The 19,019-nt window shown below is 63.9% G+C and overlaps 1 protein-coding gene across 1 annotated transcript; it reads right to left on the bottom strand.

Annotated features, from left to right (window-relative positions):
- Positions 1–1,552: 1,552 nt before the first annotated feature.
- Positions 1,553–17,615, bottom strand: SRPK3 (SRSF protein kinase 3). Its single transcript, XM_077789649.1, has 16 exons — positions 17,473–17,615; positions 16,207–16,325; positions 16,008–16,116; positions 15,809–15,896; positions 15,647–15,734; positions 15,358–15,549; positions 13,761–13,915; positions 13,447–13,606; positions 11,612–11,637; positions 9,800–9,914; positions 7,904–8,143; positions 6,538–6,638; positions 5,720–5,827; positions 4,659–4,728; positions 3,472–3,564; positions 1,553–1,771 (listed from the first exon to the last, which is right to left on the bottom strand). Exons 1-16 carry the CDS (start codon positions 17,613–17,615, stop codon positions 1,587–1,589), a joined length of 1,992 nt encoding a protein of 663 aa, XP_077645775.1. The 3' UTR covers positions 1,553–1,586.
- Between the last annotated feature and the right edge of the window lie 1,404 nt (positions 17,616–19,019).

Here is a 19,019-nt window from a genome sequence, read left to right as displayed (position 1 = left end):
CGGAACACCCCCGGGACCCCCCAAAACACCCCCAGGAACATCCCCGGGAACACCGAAACACCTCCAGGACCACACAGCTGACACCCCCGGGACCCCCCGAAACACTCCCCGGACCCCCTAAAACACCCCCAGGACCACACAACACCTCCAGGACCATGATGCACCCCAAGGGACCCCAAACCAGCTCTGGGACCCCCCAGCACCCCTCAGGACCACCCTGGAGCCCCCCAGGACCACAGGACACTCCAGGGTCCCACCAGGAGCACCCCAAACCCCCCACAGGACCCCAATAAACACACCAGGACCACCGGGAGCACCCCCAGGACCACGAGGAGCCCCCCACACCCCCCACAGGACCACCAGGCACCCCCCAAACCCCCCACAGGACCACCAGGCACCCCCCAAACCCCCCACAGGACCACCAGGACCCCTCTAACCCCCCACAAGACCAAAATAAACACCCCAGGACCACCAGGAACCCCCCCAGATCCTCCACAGGACCACCAAGAACCCCCAAACCCCCCAGAGAAGCTCAATAAACACCGCAGGACCACCAGGAGCACCCAAAGCCGCCACAGAATCCCAAATAAACACCCCAGGACCCCAATAAACACCCCAATAAACACCGCAGGACCACCGGGAGCCCCAACAAACACCCCAGGACCCCCCACACAACCCCAATAAACACACCGGGAGCCCCCCAAACCCTCCACAGGACCACCAGGACCCCCCAAACTCCTTCCCCCAGACCCCCAATAAACACACCAGGACCCCCCCACAGAACCCAAATAAACACCTCAAATCCCCCACTAAACACCCCAGGACCCCCCAAACCTCCCAATAAGCACCCCAGACCCCCAACAAACACCCCAGACCCCGAAATAAACACCCCTGGACCCCTCAAACCCCCCAATAAACATCCCAGGACCACCCACGGAACCCCAATAAACACCCCAGGCCCCCAACAAACACCCCTGGACCCCCCAGACCCCCCAAATAAACACCCCAGGCCCCCCAATAAACACCCCAGGACCACCGGGAGCCCCAATAAACACCCCAGACCCCCAATAAACACCCGAAGACCCTCCAGGACCCCCAATAGACCCCCCAGGACCCCCAATAAACACCCCAGACCCCCCCAGATCTCCCAAATAAGCACCCCAGGCCCCCCAATAAACACCCCAGGACCACCGGGAGCCCCAATAAACACCCCAGGACCCCCCAAACCCCCCAATAAACACCCCAGCAGACCCCCCAGACGCCCCACAGAATCCCAATAAACACCCCAGGACCACCGGGAGCCCCAATAAACACCCCAGGACCCCCCAAACCCCCCAATAAACACCCCAGCAGACCCCCCAGACGCCCCACAGAATCCCAATAAACACCCCAGGACCACCGGGAGCCCCAATAAACACCCCAGGACCCCCCAGACCCCCCACAGAATCCCAATAAACACCCCTGGACCCCCAATAAACACCCCTGGACCCCTGAAACCCCCCAACAAACACCCCATTAGACCCCCCAGGACCCCCAATAAACACCCAGGCCGGGCGGTACCGTGGTTTATTGGGCGGGGGGCGGGGCTAGGGGCGGAGCCAGGGGTGCTGCAGGCACTGGCGGGCCGTGGCGCGGCGCGCGGGCTCGAAGGCCAGCATGGGCCGCAGGAAGCGGGCGAAGGCGGCCGCCGGCCCCCGCGGCCACTCGTACTTCTCCTGCAGCACCGCCCGCAGCCCCCAGGGCCGCAGGTGCCGGATGTGCCGCAGCTCACCTGCGGGAGGGCGGGTCAGGGCCGGGGACACGCCCTAATCCCAACATGGCCCCGCCCCTTGTGGGGGTGTGGTCAGGACACGCCCAGTCCCAAAATGGCCCCGCCCCTTGTGGGGGTGTGGTCAGGACACGCCCAGTCCCAACATGGCCCTGCCCCTTGGGTGTGGTCGGGACACGCCCTAATCCCAACATGGCCCCGCCCCTTGTGAGGGTGTGGCCAGGACACGCCCAATCCCAAAATGGCCCCGCCTCATATTAGGGTGTGGCCAGGACACGCCCAATCCCAAAATGGCCCCGCCCCATATTAGGGTGTGGCCAGGACACGCCCAATCCCAAAATGGCCCCGCCCCATATTAGGGTGTGGCCAGGACACGCCCAATCCCAAAATGGCCCCGCCCCATATTAGGGTGTGGCCAGGACACGCCCAATCTCAAAATGGCTCCACCCCTTGTGAGGGTGTGGCCAGGACACGCCCTAATCCAAACATGGCCCCGCCCCTTGTGGGGGTGTGGCCAGGACACGCCCAGTCCCAACATGGCCCCGCCCCTTGTGGGGGTGTGGCCAGGACACGCCCAGTTCCAAAATGGCCCCGCCCCTTATTAGGGTGTGGCCAGGACACACCCAATTCCAACATGGCCCCGCCCCAATTAAGGGTGGGACAAGGACAATTCCCAATCCCGATGTGGCCCCGCCCCAATTAAGGGTGGGACAAGGACAATTCCCAATCCTGATGTGGCCCCGCCCCAATTAAGGGTGGGACAAGCACAATTCCCAATCCTGATGCGGCCCCGCCCCTTATAAAGGAATACTCAGGCCACGCCCCTCCCCTTGTGGGCGGGGCTACGATGGGACAAACCGCGCCCCCTCCCCAAATCCCCACCCTGCTGGGGTCAAGCCCCGCCCCTTCCCCATGACCACACCCCCACGGGTGTGACACCGCCCCCACGCCCTCATTTGCATAACCCCACCCTGGACCACACCCACCACTTAAGGCGGCCACACCCATCCATGGTCACGCCCATCGGCCACACCCATCACTGACCACGCCCATTGGCCACACCCAGCCCTGGCCACGCCCATCGGCCACACCCAGCCCTGGCCACGCCCATCGGCCACACCCAGCCCTGGCCACGCCCACGGGCCCCACCCACCCTTGGCCACGCCCACGGGCCCCACCCATCCATGGCCACGCCCACGGGCCACACCCATCCATGGCCACGCCCACGGGCCACACCCAGCCCTGGCCACGCCCACGGGCCACACCCATCCATGGTCACACCCACGGGCCCACCCATCCATGGCCACGCCCACGGGCCACACCCATCCATGGACACGCCCACGGGCCACACCCATCCATGGACACGCCCACTGACCCATCAATCCCTGGACACGCCCATCGGCCACACCCATCCCTGGACACGCCCTCTGGACCCGCCCATCCATGGCCACACCCATGGGCCACGCCCATCCATGTCCACGCCATCGGCCACACCCACCCCTGGCCACGCCCACGGGCCACACCCATCCATGACCACGCCCATTGGCCCCACCCATTTCTGGCCACACCCATGGGCCCCACCCGTCCCTGGCCACGCCCACGGGCCACACCCATCCATGACCACGCCCATTTGCCCCGCCCATTTCTGGCCACACCCACGGGGCCCACCTGTCCCTGGCCACGCCCACGGGCCCCGCCCTCACCTCTCCTGTTGAAGAACTCGCGGGAGTAGCGCCCCCCGAGGGCCACGTGCCGCGGGATCTCGCCCAGCAGCTCGATCACGTGCGCAATGTGGTCTGAGGGGGCGGGGCCGGTCAGACACGCCCACTCTGGCCACGCCCACCGCCTTGGCCACGCCCATTCCCACGGCCACGCCCATCCCAGAGAACACGCCCATCCCAAAGACACGCCCATCCCAAAACCACGCCCATCCCAAAGACACACCCATCCCATAAACCACACCCATCCCAAAGACACACCCATCCCAAAACCACACCCATCCCAAAGACACGCCCATCCCAAGACACGCCCATCCCAGACAACACACCCATCCCAGAGACCACACCCATCCCAAGCCACACCCATCAAAGACCGCACCCATCAGAGACCACACCCATCCAAGCCACACCCATCCAAACCACACCCATCCCAGAGACCACACCCATCATAGACCACACCCATCCCATAAACCACACCCATCCCAAGCCACACCCATCCCAAGCCACACCCATCCCAGAGACCACACCCATCAGAGACCACACCCATCAGAGGCCGCACCCATCCCAAAACCACACCCATCCCAAAGACACACCCATCCCAAAGACACACCCATCCCGAAGACACACCCATCCCATAAACCACACCCATTCCAAACCACACCCATCCCAGAGACCACACCCATCCCAGAGACCACACCCATTCATAAGGCCACACCCATCCCAAAGCCACACCCATCCAAACCACACCCATCCCAGAGACCACACCCATCCCAAACCACACCCATCCCAAGACACACCCATCCCATAAACCACACCCATTCCAAACCACGCACTTTCAGAGACCACAACCATCCCAGAGACCACACCCATTCATAAGGCCACACCCATCATAGACCACAGCCATCCCAAAGCCACACCCATCCCAGAGACCACACCCATCAGAGACCACACCCATCAGAGACGACACCCATCCCAAAGACACACCCATCAGAGACCACACCCATCATAGACCACACCCATCACACACCACACCCATCCCAAGCCACACCCATCCCAGAGACCACACCCATCTCTTAGGGCAGACCCACCCCCAAACCACACCCACCCCAAACCACACCCATCCCAGAGGCCCCGCCCATCCTGAGACCACACCCTCCCGAGGCCCCGCCCACCCTCGTCGCGGCTGTACTCCTCCCCGGAGTGCGGCTCGAACAGGTAATCGCCCGTGGCCAGCTCGAACGCCTGCGGGACAGGGACGGGGGTCCGGGGGGGCAGGAGACCCCCCCCGGGCCATGGGAGACCCCCCCCCTGGGGTCATGGAGACCCCCCCACCCTGGGGCCAGGAGACCCCCCCACCCTTGGGCCAGGAGACCCCCCCACCCTGGGGTCATGGGGACCCCCCCCGGGCCATGGGGACCCTCCCACCCTGGGGCCAGGAGTTCCCCCCACCCTGGGGTCATGGGGACCCCCCCACCCTGGGGCCATGGAGACCCCCCCTGGGGCCATGGAGACCCCCCACCCTGGGGTCATGGGAGACCCCCCTACCCTGGGGCCAGGAGACCCCCCACCTTGGGGCCATGGAGACCCCCCCCTGGGGCCAGGAGACCCCCCCCGGGCCATGGGGACCCTCCCACCCTGGGGCCAGGAGACCCCCCCCGGGCCATGGGGACCCTCCTACCCTGGGGTCATGGAGATCCCCCCACCCTTGGGCCAGGAGACCCCCCCCGGGCCATGGAGACCCCCCCACCCTGGGGCCATGGAGACCCCCCCCCGGGCCATGGAGACCCCCCCGCACCCTGGGGCCATGGAGACCCCCCCGCACCCTGGGGTCCATCACAGCCCCCTCCTCACCCCATGTTCCATGGGCAGCCCCCTCCCCACCCCGGGGTCCATCAGAGTCCCCTCCCCACCCCAGGGTCCATCAGAACCCCCTTCCCCACCCCGGGGTCCACCAGAAGCCCCCTCCCCACCCCGGGGTCCATCACAGCCCCCTCCCCACCCCGGGGTCCATCAGAAGCCCCCTCCCCACCCCATGTTCTATGGGCAGCCCCCTCCCCACCCCGGGGTCCATCAGAGCCCCCTCCCCACCCCGGGGTCCCCAGCACCCCCTCCCCACCCCGGGTTCCCCAGCACCCCCTCCCCACCCCGGGGTCCATCAGAGCCCCCTCCCCACCCCGGGGTCCATCAGAAGCCCCCTCCCCACCCCGGGGTCCATCAGAAGCCCCCCCCTCACCATGCAGGCCGTGCTCCAGATGTCGGCGGGGGGGCCGTACCCCGCCCCCAGCAGCACCTCCAGGGCCCGGTACTGCCGGGTCTGGATGTCCTCGGTGAAGTGTTTGTGCTGGGGGGCAGCGGGGGTCACCCCCAGACCCACAAACACCCCCGGAGCCCCCAGACCCACAGGAACACCCCCGGAGCCCCCCGACCCCACATAAACCCCCCAGACCCACAGGAACACCCCCAGAGCCCCAAAACCTCATCCCCAGTGACCCCCAGTCCTCCCAGTCCCTCCCAGTCCCCCCAGTCCCTCCCAGTTCCCCCAGTCCCTCCAGTCCCCCACAGTTCCCCCAGTCCCTCCCAGTTTCCCCAGTCCCTCCCAGTCCCTCCCAGTCCCCCCAGTCCCTCCCAGTCCCCCCCAGTCCCCCCCAGTCCCTCCCAGTTCCCTCCCAGTCCCTCCCAGTCCTCCCAGTCCCCCCCAGTCCCTCCCAGTCCCTCCCAGTCCCCCCAGTCCCTCCCAGTCCCTCCAGTCCTCCCAGTCCCCCCCAGTCCCTCCCAGTCCCCCCCAGTCCCTCCCAGTTCTTTCCCAGTCCCTCCCAGTCCCTCCCAGTTCCCTCCCAGTCCCTCCCAGTTCCCTCCCAGTCCCCCCCAGTCCCTCCCAGTCCCCCCAGTCCCTCCCAGTTCCCTCCCAGTCCATCCCAGTCCCTCCCAGTTCTTTCCCAGTCCCTCCCAGTCCCTCCCAGTTCCCTCCCAGTCCCTCCCAGTTCCCTCCCAGTCCCTCCCAGTTCCATCCCAGTCCCTCCCAGTCCCCCCAGTTCCCCCAGTCCCTCTCACCACCCAGCAGCCATTTCCCAGGTCAGCGATTTTGATCCGCAGCCGTGGGGCAGCGCGGGGGTCCAGGGGGTTCTCCTGCCCCCCCGGCAGCCCCCCCTCACCTGGAGGGGGCACTGGGGGCGTTGGGGGCGCACCTGGGCACCCCAGTGCCCCCCGGTACCCCCCTGTGCCCCCCGGTAACCCCCAGTGCCCCCCAGTGCCCCCCTGTGCCCCCCAGTGCCCCCCTGTACCCCCCAGTGCCCCCCAGTGCCCCCCTGTGCCCCCCTGTGCCCCCCAGTGTCCCCCAGTGCCCCCCAGTGCCCCCCTGTGCCCCCCAGTGCCCCCCTGTGCCCCCCAGTGCCCCCCAGTACCCCCCTGTGCCCCCCAGTGCCCCCCAGTACCCCCCTGTGTCCCCCAGTAACCCCCGGTACCCCCCTGTGCCCCCCAGTAACCCCCAGTACCCCCCAGTGCCCCCAAACCCCCAGTGGAGCCCCTATTTCCACCCCAACCTCAAACGGACAGTCCAGACCCCCCCCCAAAACCCAAATCCACCCCAAATTGTCCCCTAGACCCCCCCAAAACCCAAATCCACCCCAAATTGTCCCCTAGACACCCCCAAACCCCAAATCCACCCCAAATTCCCCTCTAGACCCCCCCTAACCCCAAATCCACCCCAAATTGTCCCCTAGACCCCCTCCAACCCCAATCCCACCCCAAATTCCCCCTCTAGACCCCCCCCCCCAACCCAAATACTCCCCAAATTCCCCCCGAAGTCTCCCCTAGACCTCCCCCCTAATCCCAAATTTCCCCCGTGGACCCCACAAACTCCAAATCCACCCCAAATTCCCCCCAGACCCCCCCAAACTCCAAATCCACCCCAAATTCCCCCCAGACCCCCTCCAACCCCAATCCCACCCCAAATTCCCCCCAGACCCCCCCAAACTCCAAATCCACCCCAAATTCCCCCCTAGACTCCCCCAACCCCAATTTTCCCCCCTGGACCCCCCATCCCCAAATCCACCCCAAATTTCCCCCCCAGACCCCCCCAAACCCCAAATCCACCCCAAATTCCCCCCAGACCCCCCCAAACTCCAAATCCACCCCAAATTCCCCCCTAGACCCCCCCCAACCCCAAATCCACCCCAAATTCCCCCCAGACCCCCCCAAACTCCAAATCCACCCCAAATTTCCCTCCCCAGACCCCCCCAACCCCAAATCCACCCCAAATTTCCCCCCCCAGACCCCCCCAACCCCAAATCCACCCCAAATTCCCCCCTAGACTCCCCCAACCCCAATTTTCCCCCCTGGACCCCCCATCCCCAAATCCACCCCAAATTTCCCCCCCAGACTCCCCCAAACCCACCCCAAACTGCCCCTCCCAACTGACCCAGGGGGTTGGGGAGCCCCTCGGAGCCCCCCGAAATGAGGGAGCCCGAGGTGGGGGTGAAGAGCGAGTCCGAGGCCGAGCTGGGGCTGGGGGGGCGCCGGGGGGGTCCCCGGGAGGCGCAGGAGCCCCCCGAAAATCCATCGCTGGAGCCGCCCCCCGCCGGCAGCGTGTGCACCCCCGAGGACGAGGCGCCGCTCGGGGGGCTCCCCCCACACTCCTCCGGGGGGTCCGGGGGGGTTTCTGCAAGAGGAAACAGAGCCTGAGACCCCCTCCCCACATCCCCAAAAACTCCCAGGTGGTCCCCAAAACCTCCCCCCAAAATATGGCTGGAGCCTCAAAGCCTCATGGGGCTCCCCGAAACAGGACAAGAGACCCCAAAACTGTCCGCAGAGACCCTCAAATTGTTCTCGGGGGTCCTGCTCACCCTGAGGACCCCAAACTTACCCTGGGGACCCCAAACACACCCTGGGGACCCCAAACACACCCTGGGGACCCCAAACTTACCCTGGGGACCCCAAACTCACCCTGGGGACCCCAAACTTACCCTGGGGACCCCAAACCCACCCTGGGGACCCCAAAATATCTTTGGGGCTCCCCCCACCCCACCCTGAGGACCCCAAACTCACCCTGGGGACCCCAAACACACCCTGGGGACCCCAAACCCACCCTGGGGACCCCAAAATATCTTTGGGGCTCCCCCCACCCCACCTTGGGGACCCCAAACCCCACCCTGGGGACCCCAGATTGTCTCCTCCACCCCACCCTGGGGACCCCAAACCCCACCCTGGGGACCCCAGCCCCACCTCTCCCATACTCCCCCCCTCCCCCCGGATGTCACAAGACCCTGCCCTGGGGTCCCCCTTCTTCCCTTCCCCATGTCCTGGGACCCCCAAATGTCCCGCGAGACCCCTGACCGGTGTCCCCGCCTGTCCCCGGTGTCCCCCCCGATGTCCCCTGCAGTGACCGGTGCCACTGCCTGTCCCCGGTGTCCCCCGCGGTGTCCCCAGTGTCCCCCCGGTGTCCCTGTGTGTCCCCCCGGTGTCGCTGCCTGTCCCCGCTGTCCCCTCCTGTCCCCCCCGGTGTCCCCCCGTTGTCGATGCCTGTCCCCGCTGTCCCCTCCTGTCCCCCCGGTGTCCCTGTGTGTCCCCCCGCTGTCCCTTCTTGTCCCCGGTGTCCCCCCGGTGTCCCTGCCTGTCCCCGGTGTCCCCCCGGTCCTCCCGCACTGACCGGTGTCACTCCCCCTGGTGTCCCTGCCTGTCCCCGCTTGTCCCCGGAGTCCCCCCGGTGTCCCTCCGGTGTCCCCCCGGTGTCCCTCCTGAGTCCCCCCGGTCCTCCCGCACTGACCGGTGTCGCTCCCCCTGGTGTCTCTACCTATCCCCGTTGTCCCTCCGGTGTCCCTGCCTGTCCCCGGTGTCCCGGCACTGACCGGTGTCCCCGCCTGTCCCCGGTGTCCCCCCGTTGTCCCCCCGGTGTCCCCGCCTGTCCCCGTTGTCCCCCCGGTGTCCCCGCCTGTCCCCGGTGTCCCCGCCTGTCCCCGGAGTCCCCCCGTTGTCCCCCCGGTGTCCCCCCGGTGTCCCCGCCTGTCCCCGGAGTCCCCCCGTTGTCCCCCCGTTGTCCCCCCGGTGTCCCCCCGTTGTCCCCCCGGTGTCCCTGCCTGTCCCCGGTGTCCCCCCCGGTGTCCCTGTGTGTCCCCCCGGTGTCCCCGCCTGTCCCCGGTGTCCCCTCCTGTCCCCCCGGTGTCCCGGCACTGACCGGTGTCGCTCCCCCTGGTGTCGCTGCCTATCCCCGTTGTCCCCCCGGTGTCCCCGCCTGTCCCCGGTGTCCCCCCGTTGTCCTCCCGGTGTCCCCGCCTGTCCCCGGTGTCCCCGCCTGTCCCCCCGGTGTCCCGGCACTGACCGGTGTCGCTCCCCGCCGTGTCCCGCTCCAGCTCCCGCAGCCGCTCCGCCAGGAGCTGCCGCTGCCGCCGCTGCCGCCGCCGGCGCCGCCGCCGCTGGGCCCGGGACAGCCGCTCCTGGGGGAGAGGGGACGGATTTTGGGGAGATTTCCCCGGTTTTGGGGAGTCCCGGGATTGGGGAGTCCCGGGACAGCCATTCCCGGGTGGGGGGGATGGATTTTGGGGAGATTTCCCCGGTTTTGAGGAGTCCCGGGATTGGGGAGTCCCGGGACAGCCGCTCCTGGGGGAGAGGGGACGGATTTTGGGGAGATTTCCCCGGTTTTGGGGAGTCCCGGGATTGGGGAGTCCCGGGACAGCCGCTCCTGGGGGAGAGGGGACGGATTTTGGGGAGATTTCCCCGGTTTTGGGGAGTCCCGGGATTGGGGAGTCCCGGGACAGCCGCTCCTGGGGGAGAGGGGACGGATTTTGGGGAGATTTCCCCGGTTTTGGGGAGTCCCGGGATTGGGGAGTCCCGGGACAGCCGCTCCCGGGTGGAGGGGACGGATTTTGGGGAGATTTCCCCGGTTATGGGGAGATTTCCCCGGTTTTGGGGAGATTTCCCCGGGATTGGGGAGTCCCGGGACAGCCATTCCCGGGTGGGGGGGATGGATTTTGGGGAGATTTCCCCGGTTTTGAGGGAATTCCCTCGGTTTGGGGGGAATGGACGGGGGCGGGGCTTTGATTTTGGGGGGTAAAGGGGAGACAGGTGTGCAAAAGCATGCGGGGCACACAGGTGAGCACACACAGGTGAGCATGCGCACACAGGTGTGCAATGACACACAGGTGAGCACACACAGGTGAGCACACACAGGTGAGCATGCGCACACAGGTGAGCACACACAGGTGTGCAATCACACAGGTGTGAGATCACACAGGTGTGAGATCACACAGGTGTGCAATCACACAGGTGACCACACACACAGGTGATCACACACAGGTGAGTGCACACAGGTGAGCACACACACACAGGTGAGCACACACAGGTGTGCAATCACACAGGTGTGAGATCACACAGGTGTGCAATCACACAGGTGTGAGATCACACAGGTGTGCAATCACACAGGTGACCACACACACAGGTGATCACACACAGGTGAGTGCACACACAAGTGTGCAGTGACACACACACAGGTGAGTGCACACAGAGGTGAGCACACACAGGTGTGCAGTCACACACAGGTGAGCACACAGATATGCAATGACATACACAGGTGAGCACACACAGGTGAGCATGCGCACACAGGTGTGCAATGACACACAGGTGAGCACACACAGGTGAGCACACACAGGTGTGCAATCACACACACAGGTGTACAATCACACACACAGGTGTACAATCACACACACAGCTGTGCAGACACACACACAGCTGTGCAGACACACACACACAGGTGTGCACACAGGTGTGCAGACACACACACAGGTGTGCAGACACACACACAGGTGTACAATCACACACACAGGTGTACAATCACACACACAGGTGTGCAATCACACACACAGGTGTGCAGACACACACACAGGTGTGCAGACACACACACACAGGTGTACAATCACACACACACAGGTGAGCACACACAGGTGTGCACACACACACACAGGTGTGCGCACACACACACACAGAGGTGTACAATCACACACGCAGGTGTGCACACACACACACAGGTGTGCAGACACACACAGGTGTGCACACACACACACAGGTGTACAATCACACACACAGGTGAGCACACACAGGTGTGCACACACACACACTGGTGTGCAGTGACACTCACAGGTTCCTCCTGCGGTGCCGAGCTCACTGTGGACAGACAGGAGTGGGGGGGGGTCAGCCCAGGTGTGGGGGAATTTGGGGGTCCCCAAATTCCTGGGGCACCCCCAGAGCAGTGGGGGGTTGGGTACACCTGTTCTTTTGGGGGATCAACAGGTACCCGCACACAGCATGGATTTTGGGGGTTACCTGTGCTCCAGGAGGAATTTCTGGGGGTTACCTGACCCCCAGGGGATGGATTTTGGGGTACCCACCCCCAGGGGATGGATTTTGGGGTACCCTACTCCCCGGGATGGATTTTGGGGTCCCCTACTCCCCGGGATGGATTTTAGGGATCCTGCCCCCCTCAGATGTGCATTTTGGGCTACCCTCCCCACCCCAGGTGTGAACTTGGGGTACCCTCCCCCCCAGGTGTGAACTTGGGGTACCTGCCATGCGGGGGGTGCATTTTGGGGTACCCAGCCCCAGGTGTGAACTTGGGGTACCCTCCCCCCATGAATTTGGAGTACCTGCCCCACGGGGAATGGATTTTGGGGGACCCTCCCCATGTATTTTGGGGTACCCCCCCCAGGTGTGAATTTGGGGTACCCTCCCCCCAGTTGTGAATTTGGGGTACCCTCCCCCGGGTGTGAATTTGGGGTACCCTCCCCCCATGAATTTGGGGCACCCCCCCCCAGGTGTGAATTTGGGGTACCCTCCCCCCATGAATTTGGGGTACCCCCCCCCAGGTGTGAATTTGGGGTACCCTCGCCCCACGATTTGGGGTACCCTCCACCCACACGTGTGAATTTGAGGTACCTGCCCCAGGTGTGATTTTGGGGTACCCTCCCAGGTGTGAATTTGGAGTACCCCCCAGGTGTGAATTTAGGGTACCCTCCCCCCAGGTGTGAATTTGGGGTACCCTCCCCCGGGTGTGAATTTGGGGTCCCCATCCCCCCAGGTGTGATTTTGGGGTCCCCCAGGTGTGAATTTGGGGTCCCCCCAGGTGTGAATTGGGGTACCTGCCCCAGGTACCCCAGGTGTGAATTCACACCCCAGGTGTGAATTGGGGTCCCCACCCCAGGTGTGAATTTGGGGTACCTGCCCCAGGTGTGATTTTGGGGTCCCCCCAGGTGTGAGTTGGGGTACCCCCCCCAGGTGTGATTGTGGGGTCCCCCAGGTGTGAATTGGGGTAACCCCCCAGGTGTGAATTGGGGTCCCCACCCCAGGTGTGAATTTGGGGTCCCCCAGGTGTGATTTTGGGGTCCCCCCGGTGTGAGTTGGGGTACCCCCCCAGGTGTGATTTTGGGGTCCCCCAGGTGTGAATTTGGGGTCCCCCCGGTGTGATTTGGGGTACCCCCCCAGGTGTGATTTTGGGGTCCCCCAGGTGTGAATTTGGGGTCCCCCCAGGTGTGATTTTGGGGTCCCCCAGGTGTGAGTTGGGGTCTCCCCGGTGTGAATTGGGGTCCCCCCGGTGTGAATTGGGGTCCCCCCGGTGTGAGTTGGGGTACCCTCCACCCCCGGGTGTGAATTTGGGGTCCCCCAGGTGTGATTTGGGGTCCCCCAGGTGTGATTTGGGGTACCTGCCCCAGGTACCCCAGGTGTGAATTCACACCCCAGGTGTGAATTTGGGGTCCCCCCCCAGGTGTGATTTGGGGTCCCCCAGGTGTGAATTTGGGGTCCCCCCCCAGGTGTGATTTGGGGTCCCCCAGGTGTGAATTTGGGGTCCCCCCCCAGGTGTGATTTGGGGTCCCCCCAGGTGTGATTTGGGGTCCCCCCGGTGTGATTTGGGGTCCCCCAGGTGTGAATTTGGGGTCCCCCCGGTGTGATTTGGGGTACCCCCGGTGTAATTTGGGGTACCTGCCCCGCGGGGCGCGCCGCCGCCCCGAGCCCAGCGCGCCGCCTGCGCCGCCAGGTGCCGCAGGTAGGGCTGGGGCGCGCAGAGCAGCACGTTCTCGGGCTTGATGTCCGTGTGGATGATCTTGCACTTGGTGTGCAGGTAATCCAGCCCCTCCAGCACCTGCGGCACCCCAACATCCGGGGGGGATCCCCAAAATCCGGGGGGGATCCCCAAGAGCCGGGGAAACCCCAACAGCCGGGGGGCACCCCAGATTTTGGGGGGTATCTCAATCGGGGAGGGATAACCCAATTTGGGGAGGGGGCTCTAAGGGAACTCCCCGAGGGCTCTGAGGGGATTTTGGGGAGGTGGGCATGAGGGGGGGATATGAGGATCTGGGGGCACCCCAAAATTTGGGGGGCGTCCCAATCGGGGAGGGATAACCCAGTTCTGGGCAAGGGCTCTGAGGGGATTTTGGGGAGCTGGGGGTGGCTGAGGGGGCAGAACAAGAGGATTTGGGGGTCTCTGGGCAGCACATTTGGGGTCCCAGGGATCCAGGGGGATTTGGGGGTCTCTGGGCAGCACATTTGGGGTCCCAGGAGGGATCCGGGGGGATTTGGGGGTCTCTGTGCAGCATATTTGGGGTCCCAGGAGGGATTTGGGGGGATTTGGGGGTCTCTGTGCAGCACATTTGGGGTCCCAGGAGGGATTTGGGGGGATTTGGGGGTCTCTGTGCAGCACATTTGGGGTCCTAGGGATCCAGGGAGGGATTTGGGGGTCTCTGTGCAGCACATTTGGGGTCCCAGGAGGGATTTGGGGGTCCCTGTGCAGCACATTTGGGGTCCCAGGAGGGATTTGGGGGTCTCTGCGTAGCACATTTGGGGTCCCAGGAGGGATTTGGGGGGATTTGGGGGTCTCTGTGCAGCACATTTGGGGTCCCAGGAGGGATCTGAGGGGATTTGGGGGTCCCTGTGCAGCACATTTGGGGTCCCAGGAGGGATTTGGGGGTCTCTGTGCAGCACATTTGGGGTCCCAGGAGGGATTTGGGTGTCTCTGTGCAGCCCATTTGGGGTCCCAGGAGGGATCCAGGGGGATTTGGGGGTCTCTGTGCAGCACATTTGGGGTCCCAGGAGGGATTTGGGGGTCCCTGTGCAGCACATTTGGGGTCTCAGGAGGGATTTGGGGGTCTCTGTGCAGCACATTTGGGGTCCCAGGAGGGATTTGGGGGTCCCTGGGCAGCACATTTGGGGTCCCAGGAGGGATTTGGTGATCTCTGTGCAGCACATTTGGGGTCCCAGGAGGGATTTGGGGGGATTTGGGGGTCTCTGTGCAGCACATTTGGGGTCCCAGGAGGGATTTGGGGGTCCCTGTGCTGCACATTTGGGGTCCCAGGAGGGATTTGGGGGGATTTGGGGGTCTCTGTGCAGCACATTTGGGGTCCCAGGAGGGATTTGGGGGTCTCTGTGCAGCACATTTGGGGTCCCAGGAGGGATTTGGGGGTCTCTGGGCAGCACATTTGGGGTCCCAGGAGGGATTTGGGGGTCTCTGTGCAGCACATTTGGGGTCCCAGGAGGGATCCAGGGGGATTTGGGGGTCCCTGTGCAGCACATTTGGGGTCCCAGGAGGGATCCAGGGGGATCTGGGGGTCCCTGTGCAGCACATTTGGGGTCCCAGGAGGGATTTGGGGATCTCTGTGCAGCACATTTGGGGTCCCAGGAGGGATCTGGGGGGATTTGGGTGTCTCTGGGCAGCACATTTGGGGTCTCAGGAGGGATTTGGGGGTCCCTGTGCAGCACATTTGGGGTCCCAGGAGGGATTTGGGGATCTCTGTGCAGCACATTTGGGGTCCCAGGAGGGATCTGGGGGGATTTGGGGGTCCCTGTGCAGCACATTTGGGGTCCCAGGGATCCAGGGGGATTTGGGGGTCTCTGTGCAGCACATTTGGGGTCCCAGGAGGGATTTGGGGGTCCCTGTGCAGCACATTTGGGGTCCCAGGAGGGATTTGGGGACCCCCCTGACCTGCCGGACGATGCTCTTGACGCAGGGCAGGGGCAGCCCCTGGTAGTTGGATTTGATGATCCAGCGCAGCAGTTGGTGCCCCAGCACCTCCAGCACCATGCAAACATCTGGGGGGGCAGTCAAGGAGCCCCCAGACCCCTGGGACCCCCCTCCAGGGGTGAGAAACTCGGGGTACCCCCCCTCAGATCCCCCCAAAAAGGATACGGACACCGTTGACCCCCGAAATTTTGAAGTCGTCGATGAGCTGCACGATGTTCTCCCGGTTGGGGTCGCTGGGGTCTGAATCCCGCACCTGGGGGGGGCACGGGGGGGGTCACGGGGGTGGATTTGGGGGTCCCCGATTTTGGGGGGGCCGGGGGCACTCACACATTTCAGCAGCTTGATCTCATCCAGGGCCGTCTCCGTGTATTGGGGGGCGCTTTTCACCACCTTCAGCGCCACGAAACGTTTCCTCCTGCCCGGGGAGGCCAAGAAAAAAAGCAGGGGACCCCCCCCCCCCCAAAAAAATTTCAGGGGAGCCCCCCATGAACCCCCCGGGAGCCCCCCGCGGTGTCCCCGCACTCACCGGAGGTCCCAGCAGAGCCACACGGTGGAGAAATGTCCCCAGCCCAGCTTGCGAACGACGTGGTAGCGCCCGTGGAAAAGGTCCCCGATCCGAACCGGGTAATACCCGCCTGGGGAGGGGGCGCGGGGGGGGCGAAATGTCACCCTGGGGTTTGGGGACCCCCCCCAGAACACCCCCAAAAGGAGCGGGGTGTCCCCACCTTTGCAGTAATCGCGGGGGTCCTCCTGCTCCCCCTCGTCGGAGCCCAGCAGCGGCTCCGAGAGCGATGGCGGCGCCGGGGGGGGGTCTGGGGACACCGGGCCGGGGGGGCTGGGGGTCCTGGGGGGGGACACAGCAAAGCTGGGACCCCCCCCGTGGGTGGGCACCAACCCCCAGCTCCCAGCAGAGCCCGCCTCGAACCCCTCCCCAAAATCTGGAACCTTCGGGGGTCTCCTCTCTGCCACCCCCTTCCCAAAATCTGGAATTTTCAGGGGTTTCCTTTCTGCCACCCCGTCCCCAAAATCTGGAATTTTCAGGGGTCTCCTCTCTGCCACCCCCTCCCCAAAATCTGGAATTTTCAGGGGTTTCCTTTCTGCCACCCCGTCCCCAAAATCTGGAATTTTTCTGGGGTCTCCTCTCTGCCACCCCCTTCCCAAAATCTGGAATTTTCAGGGGTCTCCTCACTACCACACCCTCCCCAAAATCTCGTCCCTTTGGGGGTCTCCTCTCTGCCCCGTCCTCCCCAAAATCTGGAATTTTTCTGGGGTCTCCTCTCTGCCATCCCCCTCCCCAAAATCTGGTCCCTTTGGGGGTCTCCTCTCTCCCCCCTCCCCAAAATCCAGTCCCTTTGGGGGTCTCCTCTCTGCCCCAACCCCAAAAATTTGGAATTTTCAAGGATCTCCTCTCTCCCCCCTCCCCAAAATCTGGTCCACTCAGGGGTCTCCTCTCTGCCCCACATACCTGATCCCTTTGGGGGTCTCTTCTCTGTCCCCCCAAAATCAGGCCCCTTGGGGGTCTCCTCTCTGCCCCCTCCCCAAAAATTTGGAATTTTCAAGGTTCTCCTCTCTCCCCCCTCCCCAAAATCCAGTCCCTTTGGGGGTCTCCTCTCTGCCCCAACCACAAAAATTTGGAATTTTCAAGGATCTCCTCTCTCCGCCCTCCCCAAAATCTGGTCCCTTTGGGGGTCTCCTCTCTGTCCCACATACCTGATCCCTTTGGGGGTCTCTTCTCTGTCCCCCCAAAATCAGGCCCCTTGGGGGTCTCCTCTCTGCCCCCTCCCCAAAAATTTGGAATTTTCAAGGATCTCCTCTCTCCCCCCTCCCCAAAATCAGACCCCTTGGGGGTCTCCTCTCTGCCCCCCATACCTGGTCCCTTCGGGGGTCTCCTCTCTGCCCCCTCCCCAAAAATTTGGAATTTTCAAGGATCTCCTCTCTCCCCCCTCCCCAAAATCCAGGCCCCTTGGGGGTCTCCTCTCTGCCCCCCATACCTGGTCCCTTCGGGGGTCTCCCCCATGCTGGGGGGGTCCCAGGGTGGTCCCACAGCGGCCGAGGAGCCGGGAATGGTCCCGGGGGAGCGCTGGGAGGTCCCCGAGGCCCCCCCGAGCTGGGGGTGGGGGCAGGTGCGGGGCATTCTGGGCCATCAGCCCCCCAAAATAGAAATGACCTCAATGACCCCCGGCCCCGCGGGGCTAAAAATAGCCCTGGAGGGGGAGGGGCGGCTCGGAATGTCCCCCCCCCCACCCCTAAAAGGGGCTCTGCTCGTGTGTCCCCCCCCACCACCCCAAAAATCCCAAAGGGTCGTGACCCCGCTGAGCCCCCTCCTCACCTTGGGGGTGCTTTGGGTTTTTTGTCCTTTTTGCGCTTTTTCCTTCTCCTGCCGGGATCTGGGAAGGGATTTGGGGGGTCACGGGGGGTCCTTGTCCTCCCACCCCCAGGGACCCCAAAATCCACCGTCCCCCAACTCTGAAAGGTGCCCTCAGGGACCCCCAAAATGCCTCGGGACCCCAATTTCCCCTCATGGACCCAAATTTCCCCTCAGGGACACAAATTTCCCCTCAGGGACCCAAATTTCCCCTCACGGACCCAAATTTCCCCTCATGGACCCAAATTCCCCTCATGGACCCAAATTTCCCCTCATGGACCCAAATTTCCCCTCAGGGATCCCAAATTTCCCCTCAGGGATCCCAATTTCCCCTCAGGGATCCCAAATTTCCCCTCAGGGATCCCAAATTTCCCCTCAGGGACCCCAAATTTCCCCTCACACTGCTGCTGACAGCACACGGACCCCATTTTCCCCTCAGGACATCCCTCACAATCCCCATTTTCCCCTCCCAATCCCCATTTTCCCCTCAGGATCCCCATTTCCCCCCTCCCAATCCCCATTTTCCCCTCCCAACCCCATTTCCCCCCTCCCAATCCCCATTTTCCCCTCCCAATCCCCATTTTCCCCTCCCAATCCCCATTTTCCCCTCACAATCCCCATTTCCCCCCTCCCAACCCCATTTCCCCCCTCCCAATCCCCATTTCCCCCCTCCCAACCCCATTTTCCCCTCCCAATCCCCAATTTCCCCTCCCAATCCCCATTTCCCCCCTCCCAATCCCCATTTTCCCCTCCCAATCCCCATTTTCCCCTCCCAATCCCCAATTTCCCCCCTCCCAATCCCCATTTTCCCCTCCCAATCCCCATTTTCCCCTCCCAATCCCCAATTTCCCCCCTCCCAATCCCCATTTTCCCCTCCCAATCCCCATTTTCCCCTCCCAATCCCCATTTCTCCCCTCCCAATCCCCATTTTCCCCTCCCAATCCCCATTTTTCCCCTCCCAATCCCCATTTCCCCCCTCCCAATCCCCATTTTCCCCTCCCAATCCCCATTTCCCCCCTCCCAATCCCCATTTTCCCTCCCAATCCCCATTTCCCTCCTCACAATCCCCATTTCTCCCCTCCCAATCCCCATTTCTCCCCTCCCAATCCCCATTTCCTCCCTCCCAATACCCATTTCCCCCCTCCCAATCCCCATTTTCCCCTCCCAATCCCC

This window comes from Lonchura striata, chromosome 36 (assembly GCF_046129695.1).
Source record: "Lonchura striata isolate bLonStr1 chromosome 36, bLonStr1.mat, whole genome shotgun sequence".
NCBI classification, from domain to species: domain Eukaryota; kingdom Metazoa; phylum Chordata; class Aves; order Passeriformes; family Estrildidae; genus Lonchura; species Lonchura striata.
The sequence above is the reverse complement of the archived record's forward strand: the minus strand, read 5'-3'. Positions and strand labels throughout refer to the sequence as shown.

What these genes read in the sequence shown, in the direction of transcription:
- SRPK3 (XM_077789649.1), bottom strand. Translation starts at nt 17,615, where the DNA reads ATGCCCCGCACCTGCCCCCACCCCCAGCTCGGGGGGGCCTCGGGGACC. An exon ending in GAGACCCCCGAAGGGACCAG is followed by an intron (nt 16,326 to 17,472) that starts GTATGGGGGGCA and finishes GTCCCCCCCCAG; the next exon opens with GACCCCCAGCCCCCCCGGCC. An exon ending in GGGGCTCCCCAACCCCCTGG is followed by an intron (nt 6,639 to 7,903) that starts GTCAGTTGGGAG and finishes TGCCCCCTCCAG; the next exon opens with GTGAGGGGGGGCTGCCGGGG.